Genomic DNA, 24,411 nt, shown 5'->3' with positions numbered 1-24,411 from the left:
GAGACCCAGGCACTAATGACTGATGTCAGGGAGCACTTCCAATCTTTACTTGACGTATTGAACAATACCCTGGCAAATTGGGTAAGACTGGAAGCAACATGATAACCCTGAATCTGCATTTTTAAAGGCTTTAAAATCCAATCGAAAGGTGTGCTGCAGCAAGATAAAGAACATAGTTTTTGAAAAGGAGACTCTAATTCATTAGACACGTGCCATAAAAATAGCTCTACTCTGCTAGACCTGAAGCTTGAACTGAAATCTACATACTGTTTCAATTTTTATTTTTCTACTTATCTAGTTTTACAGCTTTCTACAGTACAGCCCTCAGCCAGCACAGGCCTACATTTAGCCAACTATTTATTTTTTTTTTCTTAAAGAAAAAAAGTATCTGATGGTGGCAAATGCATAAAGTATCTAAATTCCTGACTTCTACTCCATGTTTTTGTTTGTTTGTTTTTTGTTTTGTTTTGTTTTCATTTCTATTTTGTTTGGAATGTATTTTTTCAAGGCTGGATGGATTATGTAACATTTATGCTGTTTTCTACATTTGCTCTGCCCAGCCATCAACTGCCATTAAGATTTTGCAACTCACCTTTGTTCCTTTCTCATTGTGGTTCCTTGAATATGGGTAGAATGAACCCAGCTGCATCCAACGAAGACACAACTCATACTCCGAGTCATTAAAGAAGCCACAGATATCAGCTCCTGTCTGAAAGTTAACAAATAATCCAATTGGAATGCCATAAATTCTTATACATTATCAGGAAAATTAAGTATTAGGTAATAACTCCTTAGCTTACATATGATATTCCAAAGAGACTGAACTCCATCATACCTGAAAGGAAAAGTAATTCAATGTTACCATCTGTTTTTCTTTCCCCTTTCATATGCTAATAGCTGTGCTAGATAATATATAATATAATGCTGAATGAGAAACAAACAAACAAACAAAAGGTTTCACTGTTTCTCTGGTGTGTCATTTTTTTTATTTCTACATAAAGATATGGGAGCTGATTTGTCAGGAGCAGCCAGAGGTATTGGGCAGCAACAACAGAAGGTGACAAGAAAGGAGGTGGTACAACACAGAGCAGGAAGATGGTGGAGGAATAAAAGAGATCCCAAGACCCAGTGGAGAAGCAAAGAAGAGGTTAACAAGGAACTGATGGCCAAACAAAAGAGCTTATTTCAGCTAAAATCAGTGGGTCCTAAAAGTAAGTAAATCAAGGGAAAGGAATTACTGCACTGCATAAACTGACTGCAGATCCTCTTCCTTCTACATACCAATAATCGACTTTGACAACTGATCCCAAGCTGCAGCATTATCACCCAGCCAATGTCCTGCCCATCTTCCACTGCTGGGATATGTTGAACGGGTGATGACAATCCCACGTTCCCTTGTGACACTCTGCAATGCTCTGACATTGAAAATAGATGAAGAAATAAATTATCTGAGAACTTATTAAAGATATTCTTTGAAAATAAACATAGGGGCTTATATTTTCAAAGTGCACGAATATGTATGCATCCAATCCAGATGTGCTTTTTATGACAGTTCACTGAGATTCAGATATATGTAGAAAATCGATGCAAGTGTCAGACAACCTATGGTTAGTGAGCAAACCAGCAACACCGAGAGGTACTGAAATGCAGATTTTCATTTGAAGATAATTACTCTGTGGGAAAACACAAACGTAGCCTAATTTGCACATGTAATAGGTCTACAAGATGTGGTATATAGGGCACATCATTAATTTATTACAGAACCTGAAAACTTGCAGCACTGGTTGAAAATAATCTTAAGAAAATTACAACCAAGAAGATAAAAAGGGATTTAGAATACTAAATGTGGTGGCATAGGTTCACTTTCCAAAAAGTTATTAGAACAAAATACAAGCAATAGAGTTCTGATCACACCAGAAACACCAAGGTGCCTTCAAAGACTGATGTGAAATGTGCAATGTGGACTTGTCCAGAAGCACATATATTAAAGCAGTCATTTTCATCTCACACCAGGTTCTGGGGCCTCACAGTGCAAGCAGTACCATTGGAGGAGACTGCCTTGGCATTAGGTGACCTCTCATCTGACCTGATCTGGCTTTCTCATAAATAGAAGAGATTTAAATTGAGGATTTACATTAGTTTCCTTCTGAAGATGGCAAAACTTGTTCTTCTCTCCCAAAACAAAAGCAAGACATAATCAAGAATGGATCATGCCTTGGATTGCTGGTGACTAAAGAGAGGAGTAGTCCTGGGGCCCCCAGAGTTTGATTGCCAGTCAGCAGGATGGGAAACCAATTCACCAGCCAGAACAATTTCTCAAACAACAACAACAAAAAAAAAAACTATTCAGGCTCTTAAATAATGCCATTCTTAAATGTGTCACTGCCACAAAATACCACCAAATGTAACCAAGTGGCTTTATGGAAATAACAACAACAACAACAAAGTTAGTGGGCTGAGATGAATTCACTCTTCTTAACTGCTCCACCAAGGATACTAAGTAATGCCTTTCCCTGCAGCACATGCTGCTGGTCTGCATGGGGATGCAGAGCTGCTCACATCTCCTAAAGGAGCTCCTTTGCAACCATGTACTCCTACTGTGAATTGTTATCACAAAATGCCGAACTGAAATACTAGTTAGCAAGCCACACTAATTGAATTGCACTGCTCTCCAATGCTAGCTGCACAATAAATGTCTCAACAGCTGCTTTCAATAAGGCACTATTTATTTTTCTATGGGATTTGCAGCTTTAGTGATGCTGTAATTACAGCAAAAAAATACACAACTCACTTAAATGACTGTAATAATTAAACTAGACTAATTTGCTGTAATTACTTCTTCCAAGACAAACAGTAAGTTTTCTGGTACCTTTTATTTCTCTGTAATATATTATCAAACACTTTCAGTTTGGTTTACCCTGCTTCAACAATGTGCTGGGACATCCAACTCAAATTTAGCATGTAAAGAAAGTGTATGCCATGCACAGAGCTGCTTAGTGTTTTGCTGACATAGGTCTCTGCTTCAGGACTGCACCAAAACTGTATTCCTGAAAAGTAATTCCTCATGTTACTAAGCCTTAGACCTCAAAGTGGTTACTGGATTCACCAATAAAGGTTCTGGCTTATACGTCTTTGCAAAAGCCTCAGAATGAAGAACAGCCTTGAGTTAAAATGCAGGAACTTGCTCTGCCTAACTATCTAACTAATCTAAATTATTTAATCTAACTGAACTAAACCATAAAATAAATTATATTATTAGGTAACAATCTGCTGTTTGCTTTTACGTTACAGACTTTGAGGGCTTTTAGATGCAAAAAGTCTTCCTGTTAAGATGGTGTAGCATTAAGGTAAACTATTTGTGACACTGAATATATATGGTTGTCATATTTGGATAAAAAGAAAGATTTCTTGGGCATAGTAAACTCATGATAATTTGGGGGTATAAGAATGAAATCACTCATTATTCACTTGCAACATATTTTGGAAATAGCAAGGAAGTGTGCAAAACTCACTTACTCAAGGGTAGGTCTTGTTTGAGCCCATCCATAAAGGCTGTGGACATCATAGTGTCTAACCGGGGTACCATCTGGGAGGTACTGCTGACCTTCCATGCATGGACTTTTGTAAGTTAAGCCTTCTGACCGGTATCCCAAATCTAATAGAAAGGGAACAACAATACTTGCCTTTTAATGAGGAAAACTCAATAACAAATTGAGTTACTTTTTGTTAGTTCTCATGATCTCTCTGTTGTGCTTACTGCCTTTCAGACATCTATACTGATGTCTCTTGCTTCTTACAAAAGAGCATTCCCATTTTCACGAAATAGGATATCTCCAATCTTTCTGCATAGGCAGTGAGGTCTGTAAGTGTGTTAATAGCTGAAAAGGCTAAAAGAGTGGTTTTATATACTTAACGTCAGACATTTACACTGCATGTACCATATCAGAGATTTCATATTAGTCAGAATGTCCTCAAACTGTTTTAAGGAATGGTCAGACTTACGAGGCATATACGGTGGGTTATTTAGAATCTCATTTCTACATCCACCAAATGCAGCATTCATAAAAGTTGCCGGTTCATTCATGTCCTAAAAAATGTAGAGCAAAAACTTGATTGTATTTGCTTCCATCATACAAAACACAGTAAATTCTAAATTACAACAAGCAGAACTGCAGGTGCCCTAGGGAACCTGGCAGCTGCAATCTCAGTCTGCATCTCCACACTTGCTTGACACATATTCACACCAGGCACAGCACAGGGACAGGGAGCAACAAAGCATAAGAAAAGCCAGTCTGAGTTTGGTTGCATCTGTTCAGTGTCACAGCAAAAGGAAGAAGTCATGACTGAAGCAGTGCAAATGCACAGCCCAGAGCTAAACTGGTGCCTTCAGCTGGAAGCTCAGGTTCTGCCTGGAACTCCGCTTCCTGCCCCTCCAGCCTAGTTCTTTGTTTTATTTAATGGTAATTTAGCACCAGGTACTTTCTGAACTTGAACACAGTGTGAAATGTGCTGATTTCTGCTAGTGTCTGGCAGAGGAAAAAAAAGAAAGAGAGAAATAAAGCGTATTTCTCCACTTACAATCCACAGGCCATCAAACTTGATACTTTTTGAGGGATCAGTGGGATTGTTGTAGAACTCCACGATTTCTCTCTTCCACCACTGTACTGTGGAATTGCGGAGGAAGTCTGGGAAAGCTACATGTGCTCCATAGAGCTGTAAAAATAGTAGGAAAATAGAAGAGATATAGAAGTGAAAGCATCCCACTGTTGGGATGCCAAAACTTTCGTTGAAACACAAAATAATCTGTTTCCCTTTTATATCTCTAACACAGAACTAGCCACTTTCTGCATCTTATTCCAGACAGGATTTTATCAACTACTTTGCTGCCATTTTTCTTAAATAATGTGCTTCACTTCTCCCTCTATATTTGAGTCAATAGCCAAATTGTACCAATATTTACCTGTATTTGGGTTTGCTCAGGCAGTGACTCATTGACTTGTACATTGGGAAGAAACGGCCAGACCTACAGGACAAAGGATATTTTGAAACAATCAGAACACCCAGCATATGAACTGAACACCAGCATCAGAGAGAGAAAACCGTTCTTTATGGCTTTATCTATGAATGACAATGCAAGATGAAAACAATTCAACTTACAATATGTGTTTGATGCATCACTTACAATCAGGCATTAATATAGTGAGCAATTCTATGATTCTATGACTAGCAGACTGCACTGTGCCTATAGACAGCAACTAATTCAAGGCTGGCACAGTGCTCAATTGGATGTGATATATCTTTACTGTCGTACAATTTTTAAGAACAGTACCCTGGAATATATAATGTCGTTGCTGTTTGGCCACTTCATGAAGACATCATCAGCCACACCTCTTGAGAAGGTAGGATAATCAGTTTCATTTCCAGAGATGGCTGGATCCTAAAATTGAATGCAATATCCCTTTAATTTGTGGTCAAACGGGATTAGAAATACTGTTAAATAAATTCTGCATTGATAATTTGCAATTGAAAGCCATTATTTGAGACTAACCAGTATAATGATAAATCTCATTCCTTCTCCTTTTATTTTGTTAATAAGATTCGGTAACCCAGAAAAGCGTGGGCTAAGGGTGAAATCCAGCTGCCGTTCCATATGGTCAATATCTACATATTGGACATCCTGCAATTCAAAAAACAATGAACAGAAGTTTCAATTTCAAAATATGTATTTACAGATCATCTGCCCAAGAGTCACTTTCATTTTAAACTGTCTGGACAGAATAATGCTGGACAATGGGTACAGCCTAGAAGATGAGATGCTGAAGAGCAGCTCAGCAGAAAGAGATCTACCATTGCAGTGGGATAGAGGTGTTTTTTGTTTCACTTTTTGTTTTTAGATGGTTTTAATACTCTGAAGCCAGGAGTGCAACCATGAGCTCAAACATTAAATGCAACCAGCTTACATAGGGAATTTGAGTTGCCTTCATCTCCTCCACCAGCTGGGCGACTTCAGAATCATTTCTGTATCCATAGCGGCACAATTGGAATCCCAAGGACCAGTAGGGTGGCATCACTGGTCGTCCAATTAGCTGAAAATGAGAGGGTATTTGTGGTGAATAGGTGAAAACTAACCAACCAAGGAGAGCAAAGTGGCAGTGGGTAAGAATCCTACTTCAGTGTACTCCTGAACAACAAGTTCTGGTGTTGGGCCCAAAACCATGTAGAAGTCAAGAATTCCTCCAATGGTGCGGTATGTCAGGGCAGGGGTTGGCTGAAGAGTCACATCTGGAAACAGGGAAAGTGAAATGAGAAACAGATTCCTAGATTAACACCTACTGCAAAGCACTGAATGTAAAAATAAAATGCACTGAGGAAAAAAAACAAAAAGAGTGTTTTCTCACCCATTGCATTGCTGTTAAGCAAGAAAACTCCATGGGCATTGCTATCTTCTTCGAGAGCCATGTAAAAGGGGTGATAACCATAGGAATTCAAATGGTCCTGAAAAACAAAAATAGAATGCTGTCTACAGTGGAAACTGCATAAGCAATGACCTATTTACATCTATTAATAAATTAAATAAAAGATGAGACACATAACTGCCAAACCTACAACAAATAAGCTTCAAAAGTATATACTAACAACCTACATGCCCAGAAAACACACCTACTCTCAGCTTGACATTTGGACCCAGTCTTATTAAGAGTAACCAAGTAGATAGAAAATCTTTAAAATCACAAATAAGAAAGAGCTTTCCCAACACAGAACTTGCTTATTTCCCTCCACCCCCCACAACAGTAGTAGGTATCTATATGATCAGGAGATGCTAGTGATATTCTACTGTTCTTCCAGTGTATTTCAATATTCTGAAACCTACACAAGAAGTCATAGCTGTAATAAACCAGCACGGGTCATTCTCTGAAAACTGCAAACACTGTATATGCATAGACATAAGTTTTCTGATTTACCTCTTCAAGTACTTACTGAATCGCTAAGTAGTGTGAGCCTCTGACTCATACCTAACTTTCAGAGTAGCTCATTGAGAAGCACAAAAAAAAAAAAAAAGGAGCAATGGGCTGTGATTTATAAGCCATTAGTTATCACCTGCTGTATAACTCAGAGTTTGAATACCACACAATTTGTTTTGCTGGTCACAAACAAAATACAGGCTTAGAGAAAACCATTGCCATTGAGATGCCATTCAAATCATAAGCTTCAATAAATACGATCAGAGTCAATAAGTGCCTAGAACCAGAAGAAATCTTCTGGACTATCAAGTCCTAAACAACAATTCTATGCATTAGATTTATTTCTACTTACAGCAGGAGACTGATCCCTTGTGAACATTCCCCAGGTGTTCCAGTTCATGTTACGTCGATATGTAGTGTGCTCAGTTTCCCCAAATCCATATATGTACTGGGATGGCAAGCGAGTAGAAATCTGAATGAACATGTCGCTGAATGTGAAGGTAGGCAGCTGTGAATCCCAGCTGAAACAGAAGAAGTTAAAGCATATTTATCACTGACGGCACTATCCAAATGTCTCTTGAACACTGACAGCCCTGGGGCACCAACCCCCTCACTAGAAAGACTGTTCCAGTGTTTGACTATCTTCACAGTAAAGTACACAGATCCTCTTGGATTTTTGAATTACCACTTTACCAAAATCCAATTGCAAAAGTTGCTGAGAGGTTGTTTTTTTTTTCTCCTTTGTTCCTACACTGTTTCCAACACCCAACCAAATGACCAGCTGTGAAAAACTAAGGAAAATCTAATAAGATGTAGAATAACATGCCTGCCAGATACTTAGGAGCTATGCATTAAAAGGTCCTTGTAGATGTCTACATTCTGCATTTTCCCATTTTCCACAGGACTTTCAGCAAGTGAAGGGGGAAAAAGCTCAGATAACTGTAAGAAAAAGGGTATTGCTCTGGATACATTCTTCATCCTTCCTCTAGTCAGTGTTTTTACAGAATGCAACTGTGAAGCCATCTCTGATGAAGCTGCACCAGGCATTTAACGGTGTCTTTTATGGAAAAGATGCCAAAACTGGTCTTAAGATACTTTAAAAAGGTAACACGTGATAAGAAGTTTTGGCTTGGAAAAAGATGAGAAAAAATGAAAAAAATGAAAAAAAAAATAAAGGGGGGGAAGGGTTATAACTTACACAACTGTCCCCGTGCTTTTGCGTCGAATCTGTATGCCAAATGGTTTTTTCTGAACTGACACATCATAGAGCCGCCCCTCAGAGGTACTTGTTGGGGAGGTTGGGAGATTTAATTCTATAGGAACCTCATATCGTGCATTCTGGTAATCATAAATCTATGGAAAAATAAAACAATAGCAGACAAATCATGTCAAGGAAATGTTTGAAAACTTATCTCTTGTGTCAGAAACTAGAATTAGTTAAAATGAAGTGAATCAATGCATGTTTTTGCCCACATGAATATTTTCTTCCAGTACATATCTCTTCTCCAATTCTATCACACTACTTGGGTTGGGAAATAACCCTTAAAGATGTAGATATGAATCAGGAATGACCTGTTTAATTATTCAAGTATGTGAATTCAAAGTATGTACCTATGTTTGAAATTTCATAAATATTTTGCACTTTTTAAAATGCAGATATATGCACATGTGTTAAATACTTTTCTGATTAATCCTGTAGTCAACTCATATATATATATATATATATATATATATTGTTGAGTTGTCTATTTTAAGTTTTCCCCATCCTTCAAGCTGATGTGGATTAGTTCTTGATGCCTGGCTCTCTGTGCATCTTATCACATTCATCTCAGTCTTATCAAATGCACAGAAATAAATGATGGTCTAACCAATGGTGCATTCAAATTCTAGAATACAGGTGGATTGGTTAGTGGAAAAATAAACATTACAATCATGATAATGCTTACAGCACAATTTACTTCTACACCAAGAAAGTATCTTTAACTCCAGTGTTTCTAGGTGATGTTACACATATACATTGGCAATGTACCTCTGATTTGTATAATTTCATTGTAAATCTAGTACAAATTAGGGCAAAAAAAACCCCACAGATGTGGTCTAAGGAAAATAACAACTGTGTGGTTAAAAGGAAACAGTGCTATTGTCCATACGATACAAAGTTGTCTACAAAAACTGAAAATTTACACTAATAGAACCATTTTTAACAATAGGATACTACAAACTACGGTTTTCAATAAAGTTACCTTAAATTGCAGCATGTTGTTGGTATGATATTTAACCTCCAAGCGTAGCGTACTAATTGGTGCGGTGTAATTGTCATTAGCTCTGGTATTGGCACTGTTTAAGATCAGGTTGGCTGCCAAACCTGATGAGGAGTATTCTACTTCTTCAACAGAATAAACATTGTCGGAGGTGAAATAGCAGGATGGACGATTCGGGTCTGATGGTGCCTGCTGTAAATGGAAATAGATTGCAAGGTAGAGAGCTATGCTGGAAAGCTGTATTTTATGCTACTAGCATGAAATGCAAAGCTCCCGTTTTATCTGATGGCTGTCACATGTTGAAAGTTGGGAAACACTTAAGGCAATTAGTGAACAACAAAAAAAAGCTATGCAGATCCCAGAGATCTCTATACTAAAATTCAGTTACATACAATTTGATCAAGACTGTGCCAGTAGTTCAGTCAGGAAATCAAGTGGCAGAATGAAGATGGGTTTAAATTCCCTTTATCTGTCATCTTTAACTCAATCCCAGAACACATCTGAGTTTCTGCTGAACTTCACAGAATTTAATTCCTTCCAAATCCTGTTCTCCATCTGCCTTCAGGAATATACACCAAAACTCAAGATATATTCAAGGCAGACCCAGACTAGACCTTTCAATTAGCTTGAAAATGTTCTTATTCATAAAATTTACCCTTAAAATACCTACTGAGAATTACATCTCATTTATCTAAGATCTCCTGAGAATAAGATCAGAATTATATAGTTTCCTGCTATAGTTCAAATTTAACTAGTTATTCTAAGATTAGATTAGCTGATGTAGGTTAATGGATTAGTCTTCCTTCCAACTTGGTATACCATCAGTCCTGCCTAGTTGTTCAAACTCAGCTATTGCCTGCTTCTCACATCTGAGCTGCTAATGAACATTAATCTATCTGCTGTCATCAAAATTAAATCATCTTACAACTTGAGCCAACATTTAAGACGTACTCAGCCCATAGCAGGACCAGAGTTTTTTTCTACATGAAAAGACAAGCCCAAAGATCCAAGATCACACCAAATCTTCTTAATTGTGGAACAAATTCAGTGAAGTCTATTCAGTATTTTGAATGCTGCTGTAGCTAATAGAGATAATTTTTTTTGTTCATACCTGGGAGACACATCCCAGTACTATCAATTGGATGTACAGCTATCAATAGAGAGAGGAACAATTTAGTTTGCACATGAGATGATTTTCAAAGGATTTGGGCATTACTTCTCAAGCAGCAATCCAAAGGAGTTAGCTTGACTTAAACTGTACTTCTGTGACTATGAAGGCGGGGGTTAAGCCTTTAAGGCTGAGGTACCTTCGAAGCACAAGAGGCAATTGAAGATGCTAATCAACTCTATTCTACTTTTCCCATTTCTGTTATTATTTCCTACTACCTTGCAAAGAAAACCATGTTCATCCTCAGTTTCTGGAAGAACACGCTGTTGGCAACTACCTTAGTTTCAATGTAGTAAATAAAATCTGCTAGTACAGGTCAGCTGATTGGCTACACCCCCAAGTGAATTAAGTCTGACCAATCTACTGGCTACTTCTTCCTCTGTACCCAGTGTAGAAGCAAAACTACAATTCTGGAAACGTTCCAGTCATGTCAGTTTAGGAAAATAATTGTTACTTACATCCCAGACACAGCCAAGTTGTTCACATTTTTCTCTTGTTGGATCTATGCCGGGATAACAATCAAACCTTTCGTTGACACTCTGTTGTTGAGTCCACTCAATCGTGTAAGATCTTCCCAGTTCCAGCTGAAGCCCTGTTATATGAGCAACCTACAAATAATAAACAATTTTCTAATAAATCCAACACTACATAACTATATGGAAGCACACAAATAATGGCACAGAGCACAGGTGGTCAGAAGAAGTTAAACATTTTGATTTTGAGTCAGTAACTGAGATAATGAGATGCTTATAATTAAAGAGAGTGTACATTCATAACAAGTTCAAAACAGCCTCTGTGATATCTTTAGTTTGGGAAAGCATTTCCTTCAGTACTTTCCTTTAGCAGCAGGATGTAATATATTTAATGTAATTGCACTTTCTTTGTAATATATAAAACCAAGGTGAGATGATTTCAAAGAATCACATTTGCCTGTTACTAACTTACCTTCTCTGTAGGATAGTAGGTGATATTATGTGAAGAGCCTTGCCCTACATTGTCTGGGTAGACAGTAACAGCTGTTATTTCTTGGAGCGCTCCCAGGATTTTGATTTCTTCAAATCTTAAGTTGTTTGGATCAACATAACTGCTGCTAATGGCATTCATTTGTAGACGGTTCTGAAAAATAAGGTTATCATCTCATTTGCAATCTTTGTCATATGGTGGACAGCACAGAGAAGAAAATGAATCACGAAGCAGATGCTGCGGGTTCAAACACGTTGTAGGTCTTCCACTCCCTCTGTGGAGACACTTTTTCGGTACAGGTACAAGAAGTTTTTTCAGTTTAACAATTTCTTCAGACTAACAAACACTACACCCACCTTCTTTCTGGCACTATAAAGATTCCAATGCTTTATACTTCTCTCACTCAATGAACATCGCAGATGAGTTTATGAAGTGTTCTTTAGATGCTACAATTAATTAATGGAAGACAAATAAAATACTTTCATCCCACTTAAATGATAGTATTTTGAAAAAGCCTTCTCTTGACAATATTAAACACTTTGCTCCACAGTAAATAGTGGAGGAGAATAAGGAGGAAGAAAAGAATGTCCTTTCATTATATACTTGATAAAACCTGAGAATAAGATCATTTAAAAGAGAATACTTACATTGGAAACTGTAAACTCATAGTAAATGTAGTTGTTACTCTCAATTGTTCCTATAAGGTAAAGAAAGAAGTTAAATTTGCAGTACAGAAAGGAATAAATAAAACCCAGGATTTTGTCACCAAGCAACTACTTATCATTATAGCATTCAGAAGCTGCACTGAGCAGATTGCGCGCAAACTACTGGTGGTCTCAACTCTTATTTTGTATTCTTCTTAAAGATCGTGTAGAGCTCAGAGTTTAAGATTGCCTGAATGCTTATCTTAATACTTACTGTAGAGGACTTCCCATTTCTAAAAGGAAGCAATTAAACAATTCTCTACCTGGAAATGTGGAAGGTTATTTGCCATTGAAACAGTATTTTTGGACTTTCAAATACTATTTCCTCTTATTTTCCCATTTAGACCACACAACTTTTTCCCAAGAGACAAAGCTACAAGACCTGTAACCAATCTCTCCAACATCTTCTGGTCTTTTATTTATCTATATTTATCCAGAGGAGTGAAATTTGTAGGCAGGTTGAACTTTCTAACTGAGGCCCAGCAAAGTTAAGAGGAGTGATTATTCACAGCATTTCTGCTATAACCTTAAGAACTGGCATCTTGGCTAGCAATATGCTTTCTGCACAAATGAAGGAATGTAAACTAGATGTAAATTAACATGGATGAAGGCTAAATATATTCCAAAGTGACATGATGCGCTTTGCTCTCTCCATATGTTTTCACTTTGCAGGTAAAAAGCAAGCTTATGAGTTAGACAGGTTAAGTAATCATTATAATTTCCATCAGAGGGGTTTATATTTTACTCTTACTATCTTCTCTTTGAACATTAGAAAGTTCTCCTTAACTACTTTTTTCATAAGGCCAAGAATTTTCCAAAATTTTCCAGAATATTATTTAAATTACTCTTCCTAAAATGCAGGCTATTTTTTTTTTCTTACGTTCTCCTAGATCCTCTAGAATGTAGATATATCATTCAGAGCCAGACCTTCTAAATAATCAAAATAAGCGATTCAAAAAGAAAATGTACAAAAAGAAGAAGAGATACAGGAATTGACTGCACTTGTCATTTGTTTTTCCTTACAATAAAAGGAAAATTATTTTGTTGCAACCAAACTGTAAACTACTTCTTTAAAAAGACAGCAACCTGTAAATCTGTGCTAGGAAATAAAATCACTATACATTCTATTGTTTTGTTACTCAGCAGAAGTGAGTACAATAAGAGCTGAGGTATTTTAGGTCTTGACAAAGCAGTACATACAGCTGTCATACCAGCAGCCACCCAAGGCCTTCAATACTTATCGCTGCAGTAATCAGCCAAACCACTGCTCTATTTCTTCAGAGCATCCCAAACTTTTACCAAAGTTTTTTCAAAAGTTGAGGCTTCCAGGTTTTTTCTGTGAGGTGTGAGTGATAGAGTTAAAATAACAGAAGGGAGTCCTACAGGTCAAATGCATAAATTCTTCCAAGTTATTCTCTTTCCAATGAACTTTCTGATATCGCCATCACAATTCCTCTGGAGTACCAGTATCTTTCTTTGGGCATTTCCTGCAGCTGTCCTCCTGTCAGACTGCACAAAATGCTCCACCAGCATTTCCTGCAGCATCAGGGTGCAGAAACCCATCAAACTACAGATTTGTGAGCTAGGATTTCTGATGTGAGTGTCCTAGTAGGAGATATCTGACTGGGAGTTCTCCACTTCACGGGGACCAAAGGCTCTGACAGAGATCAGCAGAGCCGCACTGCTTCCTGGCCTTGCTCCCTGCAGCAGCCCATCCCAGCCTCTCCAAAGTGAAACCTGACAGCGTCAGCTGAGCACAGTGAAGGGAATATGATCTCAACTTCCCTCCAGCTGCTGCTCTTGCAAAGATGGTGACCACTGTCACAGGGCAAAGTAAATATGAACATAGGTAAAGGGGATGCAGTTCTCGACACCAACTGCTGGCAGGGTAGGACATGAATTAGAGAAGACATGCTTTCAAACTGCTTGCTGATTTCTCTGTTATATATAATACTGGACAAATACTGCAAAAACAGCCTAAGGAATTGAAGTACTTCAAGTAATTTTAATTTCATGGAAACTGGACACTCATCGAAATCTTCAGAAATACTATTGAGTCTGGCAACATGACAAGTATGGCCTATACATGCCTACTCGTGTGCTTATGCACCAGATGGCACAGCAAATTTTGGCTTTAGTACAGTACCTTTGAGTTAAGAAAACTGCTACTGTTTTTACAAGCAATTTAAATAATTCCAGAGAGTTAATAAAAGTGCTACTTTTTCATTTTCTGCCTATTCTTGGTGTCCAACACTAATTATATGCATTCTTGCACCCGTTGAAATTAATTTGGATCTATACCAGCATATATATCAATCTTGACACTATGGTTTAACAGTCAGAATGCTAATGTGCCAATGCTGAACATGCTGAAGGTTATGTTGCAACATGAACACACAGAAAAAAAAGAAAAAAAAGAGAGGCAGACAAGGTAAATAACATTTACTCTTTTAAACATATAAATGAACAACCAATGACTTAAGAGTCATTATTAATTGTTACCTTGTCTTCAATGGCTCATTCTTACTCTTATGAAATTAACTGAAGAATAGAAGTCTGTAAGCATACTCTTGTTTATTTATTTCACCAGTAATAACTCACCCGTAGATTCTCCATCATCCCAGAATAACTCCCCAGCAGCTGTATTGTTCTCGTTCAGGGCAATTATAAGACCCAGTGGATTCCGGCGGCTATCAAAAGAAAGTCTTTGTCTTACATATATAACCACTTGCTAGATAGTTTTAACAAATCCTTCTTTTTCGTGTGACACTCTGCAGGGTTGCAAAACTTTGTCTTAGATTAGTCCTTTGCTGTCATTCATTTTCATGCAAATGTATTAAAATACATGGCAAACTGACAAAATGCTATGCAAATAAACCTTTAATTAATCGCTACATATTTAATGTAAATAGAAACGGAAGGGAGTTCTGGTTTACAATTATTCCCAAGTCTCAAAACAAAAGCATTAAATTTGATGGGCTACCTCTGATTTGTAACCTGGCAGTCCTAAGCCCATTCTTGAATTTACACTAATTTAGTCGTAAAAGCATTTGGTTTGGAAGGATACCTTTTAACTGTTGTAGTATTTGGTTCTTGAATAGGGTAAATATAGCCTCCTCTCAAGTGGAGCCCCAGTTTGTCAGCTGGCAGGTACATCTTGGTCCATTGTTTTCTCTCTGAGATTCTTGCCCCCTTATTGACAGCCATGTAAAAGAGAATGGGTTTGTTGCGTTACCCACTGCTGTGAAACTAGGGATTTAAGACATTCTTCTCAAATCATGCTTTTAGAGATGTTTAAACTAGGAAAATATCTGTGCAGCAGTGGGCACAAAAAATAGCACATAAATTTATTAATATACTATAATGTTATAAATCAACACATTTCAGCGTTGTGTTTTGTCCAGTCAGCATAGACTGCAAGTCCTGTTGGGATACCAAATAAGAGCAGTGTCTTTTCACATCCATCAAAAGATCATCATAATATTGGGAAACTTCTTCACAGAAACAAGACTAGTGAAAGTTAATTGCACATGCACGTGTATTGCAATATTTTACTTTTCTTCACACATGAGGGTTCCTAAAGTTTCAATTCAATCATTCTTCCCATCTCACGCACTGTATTTCACATCTCCATCTCCTTTTCTTGAGGCTATGATTCATTTACCCTATCACCCCCCCTGTCTCACCATTTCCATCTTTTAGCCTTTGCTTTAGGTCTCTGCCATTGAAGTATGGCTGACAACCTTTTTTTTTTCCTCCATCACAAAGATCATTAGAAAAACACACCCTAGTAACCTATTCATTTACTTACAGTTTCATACTCATACCATACTGCATCAGGAATATATGCATCAATTACATCTGCACCCTGAAAGGAGAGCAAAGAAATATGTATATGAAAGGAAGGGAATTAATAAACAACATTTGCTTGTTCTGTCATAGACAAGCTAAAATAGCATGAGAGATTCTGGATGACATTCTGAGATGATACAAAGATGAGCTGAATCAGAATATCAGATCAGATTGCTTTAGTTCCGTAGAGATCTGAAAAATAGGAGTTGTATTTAATAGCACTAAGTGCAATACTTCCCATATTGACAGTGACCAAAACATGTTGTGTTCTCACTCACTGAAAGGAATAGGTGAAGAGTGGGATAAAAAACTAAATCTAGTCTTTTAAGGAGCCCAAAGAGAGGTCATCGGTCACCAGTGCTATGAATCAATGAAAAATAAGTAAAATCTGAAAAAATCTGGCAAAAAAAAAACATACTCCCTTTGGAGAAAGAACTGTGCTAATGCTAGTACGTAAGGTCACTTGCATTCTCTTTACCAAATGACCTTGCTTAACACCTGCTCGGGACAGAAGAGCTCAGACTAGAATAGGATGAGAATAAATTTCCTGCAATCCTCCAGGAAATGAATGATCCTATTTTTGTGGTTCAGATTTTTCAATATGAAAAGGGAGAGGGAATGTGATTTCAGAAGGAAATACATATATAGTAAAGTTGCCATAACCTTCAAGCTTAATAACAAAATTGTCACATGAATAAGAAAAACTGAAAGGTACTTTCTAACCAGAAGTATAAAGGAGAGATATCAATAGTCCATTTAGGGATTTTATGCTGCAGTTTCCCACCTGTAGAGAAAAGAGCTGGAACTGGTCACTTCAGGTGACTCTGTTCCCCAGTAAGCCTTTTTGAGGCAAACATGAAAATACCCAAGCCTACCTGATCAATTACAGCAGAAATAAGCAGCCCAGGACCCCACAGGAACTGCCTATCAATTCCCCATGTCCCTTCATCAGTGTAGAACCTGGAGAAAGGAGGAAGTAGTAATGGCTTTGAAGAGCTATACCATCATCATTAATCCAAGTATTTCCAAGAACTGATTGCCTAGAATTGTGACTGAAAAGTGTCATGCAAAAAATTTTTAATTATTATTTTTTAAATCTGAGGCCATCTGAAGGTTGGAAGGTAAGTTCTGATTAGCTTAGTATTGATTATTCATATATGAAAATGTGTGCATTCACATGCATGCACATGTTCTCAGCATACTTGTTTTCAAAAATAAGGAAGCAATGAAATGTATATTTTTATATACACATCATGGCACGGTGTAATTTGATTAGCTGACAAAACCATTTCATACCAGCTCTTCAGAGTGACTGGCAATAATGCATGCAGATATACAGAAATTACAGATGGTTTCTGATTACTCTTCTGATTACATCAAAATAGTATTTCATGAATTCTGATGTTGTCTCCACATGTACTCCAATATGCATTTTCAGAAATTAGACACCTATTTAGACAGTCCCTAACTACATTCAACCTGTATTATTTATTCCTAACAAGATTATCACAAAGGCCATCTGGTACACTTACTCATGCAAAACTGGACGCACAACTGTATCCCCTCGAGTGTGGGCTCTATAAAAGAGCGTGTATAAGTAGGGCAGTAGAGTGTAGCGAATGTTCAGGTAGTGCTTGGAGGTCTGCACCAAAACTGAATCAGCTCCAAACACAGCCGGATCTTGAGGCTGAAAGTAAATATTACAAGATGATTTTCATGGTGCAGTAAATACCCTGACAAATGTGAAAACTGACTGTTGGCTCAGAGTTGGGGGTGGATGGAGGGAGAACACCACTAGGGCTGCTGATCTAAACTGATCAAGGGGATATTCCGTGTTATATGGTGGCATGCTAAACAAGAAAAGACAGTGAAGTGGAATAAACAGTGGGACTTCTGTTAAGAAAGCATCTGCCTTTTCCAACCAACTACTACAAGAGTTGAGGCTCTCCTCAAGATGTGGTCGAACATCACTTTCTGACACAGAGACGAGTGTTTAGAGTTTTCTCTCCCTGTTCCTACATGGCCTTTTTTGTTTAATTTTTTTTTTTCTCTCTGTTTTCATTTCATTAGACTGTCCTTATGTCAATCCATGAGCCTGTTTTTCTTTTTTCTTGCTATCATACTTCCTCCTATTTTTTTCTTGAGGAGAGGGAGTGAACGCGCAGTCTTGTGCAGATTAGCTATCAGTGTGAAAACACCACACCCTTGAGAGCCGAAACTCTTGGAGATAAGTTTTTATAAAGAGATCTCAAGTTTCTTCTATATTCAAACTGGTCAGCTTTCTAATTGCTGGTGATAGTAATGCTTATTAGTGATGCTATAAAAGGAAATGTGGTCGCAGAAACCGAAACAGTTTGTAAGAGGACGAACAACTTACTATGTATCCTTCAGCATTGTGATTCCGGGAAAATGGATAAAACGCTCCTACTTGCATCCATCGTCTGCAGAGTTCTTCTGTTGTGTCAAAAACGAAGCCACAGATATCTGCTCCAATCTTTAAATAAAAGCAGAATGTGTCGGACAGACCGCATACTGCACCACTAATCTCTACACAAAATCTAAAGTTTAAGGGATGTATCAATTCATCTTTCATTTCTCGCTAGGGTGGCAAAGTCATTCAGTACATTTTCTTCTTTCAACTAGATGCTATTCAAAAATAAATAAATAAATAAATAAATAAATAAAAGAATCCATGGCTGCCTATCATCCTTTTTCTTCCAAACATATTCCTTCCTTTTTGGTGCTAGTAGCCCAACACTAGGAAAACAGCTCAAACTCATACAAATATAAATATTGAAGAGGAATCTGGTTATATCATTTACAAATGGATTTTTGTATTACATGTGAAAATGAATAGGAAAACCCCAATGTATTTCACATCCATTGCTAATGAATAAAAAAGTACTAGAGGCTTGGCATAAATAAGATAATGTCTGTTGCCCATGTGCCCCATCATAAACATGCAGTAACAAAAATCAAAACACATTTTATAATTAAAAAAAAAAAAAAATAATTGGGAAAAATGTTAAAACCAGATCACTGAAGGGAATTAACTTAGAATCGAAAAGATAAGATGATTATATAGACCATGTTTGATTAGGTAACCCATTATTACAGAGGTTAAAAAGGCAATGTTTGTCTGCTTGTTCTGAATGAAAGTAAAAACCTATGTATTTCGTACATAAGGAAATCCAAAGAGGCTGAATTCCAGCATTCCAGGTAGTGACCATCTTAGCTGTTCCCATGTTGCTGCATTATCTCCCAGCCAGTGTCCTGTGTGCTTTCCTGATCCAATAAAAGTAGACCTTGAAATAAGGAAGCTTCGTTTTCCTGGAAACACCGTTTCGATGGCTCTGAAAACAAAATGAGACTGGAACTATGCAACAGAAAAATGATCACTCACACGTCAGTAGTTCTATACAAGGCACAGTTATACTGACTCATTTTCAACAATTGATTACCCACAAGACCTGGGATCCTTCACAGTTAAACAGGTGTCTTTTAGAGAAGTTCAAGACACTTACTTTAAACAACCTTACTATAAATCTGTGATTGACAGTTTCTGACCTGAATTTAGTAGATTTTGTTTTTGCTATATTAGCTTAAATGCAATATAACATTGTCTAGAAAACAGGTTTATTTAGAAGTGAAATCTCTTGGCTGTTTTGAAAAATGCAGACCATGTACTCTTCTAAAAACTTTCTGTAAAGATATTAGGATGAGTTCCTTACTGTCTTGTTGCTATGGCCATGGAATATCCATAAAGACTGTGGACATCGTAGTGTTTGCCCCATTTCTGCACTGCATCCATACAGAGTGTCTTGGAAAACATGAGTTTATCAACAATATCTTCAATAAAGAAACACAGACATTAGTTTTCAAGTGCATTTTGATTCTGAATACTTCCAATCTTTTTTAAAATACTGTACACTCCTGACATTCAAGCCCTCTTCCCTCTTTAATGCTTACATTAATGCCACTGTAACTACTACAAGAATGAAATGCTTCCCTTGGCTGCTAGTTTTATTCATCTCTGCTCCGTCTGTGCTATTTCCTGCTCTTGAGCTCTGGATATCTCATGACAATCAACACACAAATATCAAAATAATCCATTCATCACTGCTAACAGTGCTATAAATGCAGTTTTGTTAAGACAGAGGAATTTAGTAAACTGATGGAGAATGTGTGTCAGTTTCCTCAGTGCATAACATGAAACAGTTAACTCAAATACTCTATCCTTGCCTAGGTGTGATAAAGTGGTAATCAGGCTCCATCCAGTTTCAATGCTATCTGGTACCTCTCTTATTAAACCTTAGCACAAATGTACTCACTGTCAGCTTTATCACAAGAACAAGCATAATCTTGGAAGCACAAGATGGTGTAAGAAGAATATTCTTTCTTTATATTGGTTACTTGATTTACTGTAAAGTTGCAGACTAAGCATATAAGGTCTCCAATGAGCCATGTTTCCTCAGTGGAGCTAACTAATGGCCCATTAAGGCTGAGAAAGCCCCCAAAGCTAACTCATTGTTTAAAGCTGTACTTTTCAGGCAAATAATACATAATCCTTTCCTAACTTTCCCTCCTAAATGTAGAACTGGAAACCTTTTTTTATTTATTTATTTATTTATTTATTTATTTTTATTTAATTTAAATTGAAACCTTCATCTGTGCTTGAGATCAGAGAAAATAATTTTACTTTCAAGTTTGACATTAAAACAACACACTAAGTACTGGCTGTAAGTGACTGCATTTCAACTGCAGGCCAGCTGGATTTCTTCTGCAAGCAACTGTTCATGCATGCAAGGAAGCACTGTACATCTATAGTCTAATTTCTGAATTATTTTTGGACAACATGTTGGCAAAGGTTTCTTAAAGTCAGTACTTAATATTCAAATCTCATCTATGAGAACAACAGGAAATTTACTTTACATCCTTGTAGACAGTGGTACAATAATTAATGTGCTTTCTGATAATTGTTCCATGGTTAAAGGAGGTGGACTTACTGGGAGTGAATGGAGGATAGTTTAAGTCATTCTGCTCACAGCCTTTATTTGAACCTTGAACAAAGTTGGACACTTCATTCATATCCTGAAATGGCAAGATACAGACAGTGAGATGTAGACTATAATAAAGTTTGTAACCCACTCTTGTGTTCTATTCTATTACCCTTTAAGAAGTATTTACTAAGAGCTAGCACCATACTTTTAGGTGTGAATAATACCACTTAGACACAGACCTGGTCCATTCCTGTATTAATACATGCCTCTATTTTGGACAAACTTCAGTACACAGGTGAGCATCACATCAATAATTACACCTTCTCCCTTCAGAGACTGAAGCTGCAGGAGGTGCTTGTGTATATATGCTGTATTTACCCACAGATATATCTCAAGAGAACACCCTGAGCAGGAAGCTTGTGTTTAGAGAGAAATGTGGAACCAGCAAGATGTGCTGTGGCTTCTGCCTAGTCTTATTTTTCCAGATCCTAATCTGGGACAATGATTGCCAATGTGCTACCTTGAAAATCCATGAGCTACCTGAAGCATTGATTTATAGCTGTGATTCATTATACCCTGTGTTCAGGACCTGTTTAAGACTCATTTTCTGCCACTGTGTGCAGGTTTCCAAATATTGCCATTCTGAGTCCAGTAGTGTGAAAGCATTTGTGTTTATCGAAGGTTTATCCACTGAAGCATTTCAGACCACAACAGATCATGCAGCGAACACCACACTGAGCATTTGAATGCCACAATTCTAATTCAAATTTAAAACTAAAATCCAAATTTGAATTGTAAATCCAACAGAAAAAGACATGTACATCCTGCACTGATTTCAAGTCACTAATAATCGTAAACATCCTTTTCAAATGCAATGTTAACTGAATTTAATAAACATGTCAATTTTCTTCCAAAATCACTTACAATCCAGATCCCATCATATGGCACTATGCCATGAAACTGTCTGCATTCTTCCACCCACCAACTGGTGCACTCTGGGTTGGTGAAGTCTGGGAACACAGTTTCCCCTGGCCATACCTAAAGCATTCAAGAGGAAATAATAGAATATGCTACTAATTACATTGGAATAAGATGAGAATGTATTATGAGTTCCACTGGTGTGTTTTTTTTTCCCTAAATAATAATCTGAATCAAGTCCATTGCCCTCTTGACCACCAAGTTGTTCTAGTGGCCCATACTGACACTTCTGTCAGTCACCACCTCCAGATCCCAGATTTACTTTCATTGAAATTCATAATTTTGTTCAAAAATTCTGAAATCTTCTGATCAATATGATTCATCAAAAGCAACTGGGGCATAGAAGAGTATCATTTTTCTTGCATCAGTTTCCAATGGATGAGAAAGCATGAAGGTATTCTTACTCATCTACTATGCGAAACAACTACTTTTACTTTTCTATAATACTTACATTAATATCAAACAGGATTTTACAAAAAATAAAATAATAGAAACATACAGTGTAAAAAATGCAAAAAAACAACATCAAAGACTGAAACATATCACATGCTAAATGAGATCTCTCAGTTCTCACTGGCTAGTACTGGAAGAAGCGACTTAGAAAACAAGAGTTTAAAATAAGCCCCTCAAAATAAATTGAACCAAACCAACCACATTTTAACTTCATAGAAACGTGTTTACCTCTCCAACTAATGTTGTTACTCCATCTGATTCATTGACCCAGACTTTCCTGTTCTCCCCCCTGACGTAGCTGTCATATTGATTACCATCAACTAGAGGTTGTGTGCTAATAGCAGGATCCTGAAACAGTTAAAAAAAATAAAAGATAAAAAACAGTTAGAAATCAGGAAACTCCATCATTTTTTACAGACTACTGGAATGTTAGGCAGGAAGTGTAATAATTATATTAAAAAATGAATAATTTTGAAAAGTTATAATGATAGCATTTACAAGGCAAAAAGAATTACTTACCAATATGATAATATATTTTTGTTCTTTGTCATGCATGAAAGTTGCAAAATTAGGAAGATCACTAAACAGCACTTTGTCATATGTAAAATCCTTCTTTTGCTCCATGTAATCAATGTCAGTGATCTGAGCATCCTGGAAGACAGGAATTAACAGCTTAAACATGAGAAGCCACATGTAAAGATTCTGTATATTTTTCAAATGTAATTTCTTATGATAACTCCTGTTTGTCCTTACTATCTAAATGAATTATAATGAAATGTATTTTGTACCAAAAAGGAACATTTTCCATTAGCAGAATCCATAAGGATGTGTGTACTGGCATTCTTTTTATTAGACCCTGCAAATGCGTTTGTTTCTTTGAAGCTGCCCAACTTCTAAAAACACAATTTAAATACAAACATTCCTTCCTCAACACTTAACATAAAATCAGGGTATATACTTTTTAAGCCATTCCTCTAAAGCCATATGAAGCCTATTTAAAAAGTATGTGTAATTTACCTTTGCTTATCAATTAAGAATAATATATGGTTCCACAATTGTCCACGTGACACTGAAAAAATATTTCAGTGGACTAGGCAGCACTAGAAAATAAATCAATATAGTTGGAAAGTATAACTGAAAAATTATTACAATAAATTGAGCAAGTAAAACTTGTTGTAATTAAGCCTCCCTTAGTGTCTGATGCCATTCTGACAATGGCACTGCATTAAAAGGTGCAAAACCTTCTTACACCAGAAAGCCATGCATAGTAATTTATTAGAAATTCACGATTTGAAACGGATGTGAAATGAGTGAAGTTTGTCACATCACAGCCATGATATTTGGGTTGTTTCTCCCACAGGACTCTGCCTTGATGGGGTTGTTGCCCTCCTCAAACCCTGAACTTACATAAGGGAGTTGTATCTGACGGTTCCTTTGCACAACAGCCTTCACCTCATCCAGAGAGCCATAATTCCAACGGCTGAGCTGGAAGCCCAGACTCCAGTAGGAAGGCATCATTGGGAGTCCCACAAACTGTATGTTGAGAGCAGAAATAATTAGTGGTACTAATAGTGGATGCTGTGTATGTTACCTGAGTGCTCATTCTTTCCTTCAAGTTCTGACTGAAAGCTGATCAGACAAGTAAAAATAACATATAAATAGTAAATAAAAGACGTACAAACAATATCTGTGACAGCTTGCAACTGGAAGATCATGACATATCAGTAATATTGCTCACTATAATATTACCATATGAACATATAATATTTATGAGCATATATTTGGGCATATATATAATATCGTATATAACATTGCCACATGAATAAGAATTTGTCCATATATTAAGAGCAAAGAAGCAAAAGTCATTCTACTTAGATCATCTCTAGTTCATGTCAGGGTGTACAGACTGAGAACTGTTGCATCCTCCCTGCACATGCATCTCCAGCAAAACTAGTGCTCTAGGTGCTGCTGCCCGTAGCAGGACAGATAAAAACATCTACACCCCAACTTAATCCCAGCTAGCCATTATATAGGCAACACTTGAGATAACAATTGTTCTTAGATGAACAC

At 37.1% G+C, this 24,411-nt stretch overlaps 1 protein-coding gene across 1 annotated transcript in view; it reads right to left on the bottom strand.

The window, feature by feature from the left end:
- The window catches only part of SI (sucrase-isomaltase), a 75,655-nt gene that overhangs the window by 6,158 nt on the left and 45,086 nt on the right, over nt 1–24,411 (bottom strand). Inside the window, exons 15-45 of the mRNA XM_072344453.1 lie at nt 23,749–23,874; nt 22,861–22,992; nt 22,570–22,689; nt 21,835–21,948; nt 20,917–21,001; nt 19,642–19,759; nt 19,092–19,263; nt 18,288–18,404; nt 17,443–17,597; nt 16,786–16,870; nt 15,870–15,926; nt 15,126–15,250; nt 14,660–14,748; nt 12,002–12,051; nt 11,337–11,507; nt 10,850–10,999; nt 9,206–9,415; nt 8,161–8,315; nt 7,315–7,483; nt 6,399–6,495; nt 6,170–6,282; nt 5,961–6,086; nt 5,549–5,677; nt 5,330–5,437; nt 4,961–5,023; nt 4,579–4,713; nt 4,003–4,087; nt 3,517–3,655; nt 1,282–1,415; nt 801–835; nt 593–709 (exon numbers count right to left, since the gene is read on the bottom strand). Coding sequence (XP_072200554.1) covers nt 593–709; nt 801–835; nt 1,282–1,415; nt 3,517–3,655; nt 4,003–4,087; nt 4,579–4,713; nt 4,961–5,023; nt 5,330–5,437; nt 5,549–5,677; nt 5,961–6,086; nt 6,170–6,282; nt 6,399–6,495; nt 7,315–7,483; nt 8,161–8,315; nt 9,206–9,415; nt 10,850–10,999; nt 11,337–11,507; nt 12,002–12,051; nt 14,660–14,748; nt 15,126–15,250; nt 15,870–15,926; nt 16,786–16,870; nt 17,443–17,597; nt 18,288–18,404; nt 19,092–19,263; nt 19,642–19,759; nt 20,917–21,001; nt 21,835–21,948; nt 22,570–22,689; nt 22,861–22,992; nt 23,749–23,874 — 3,681 coding nt within the window. The remainder of the gene's footprint in view (nt 1–592; nt 710–800; nt 836–1,281; nt 1,416–3,516; nt 3,656–4,002; nt 4,088–4,578; nt 4,714–4,960; nt 5,024–5,329; nt 5,438–5,548; nt 5,678–5,960; nt 6,087–6,169; nt 6,283–6,398; nt 6,496–7,314; nt 7,484–8,160; nt 8,316–9,205; nt 9,416–10,849; nt 11,000–11,336; nt 11,508–12,001; nt 12,052–14,659; nt 14,749–15,125; nt 15,251–15,869; nt 15,927–16,785; nt 16,871–17,442; nt 17,598–18,287; nt 18,405–19,091; nt 19,264–19,641; nt 19,760–20,916; nt 21,002–21,834; nt 21,949–22,569; nt 22,690–22,860; nt 22,993–23,748; nt 23,875–24,411) is intronic.

This window comes from Excalfactoria chinensis, chromosome 9, assembly GCF_039878825.1.
Source record: "Excalfactoria chinensis isolate bCotChi1 chromosome 9, bCotChi1.hap2, whole genome shotgun sequence".
Taxonomy (NCBI): Eukaryota; Metazoa; Chordata; class Aves; order Galliformes; family Phasianidae; genus Excalfactoria; species Excalfactoria chinensis.
The sequence above is the reverse complement of the archived record's forward strand: the minus strand, read 5'-3'. Positions and strand labels throughout refer to the sequence as shown.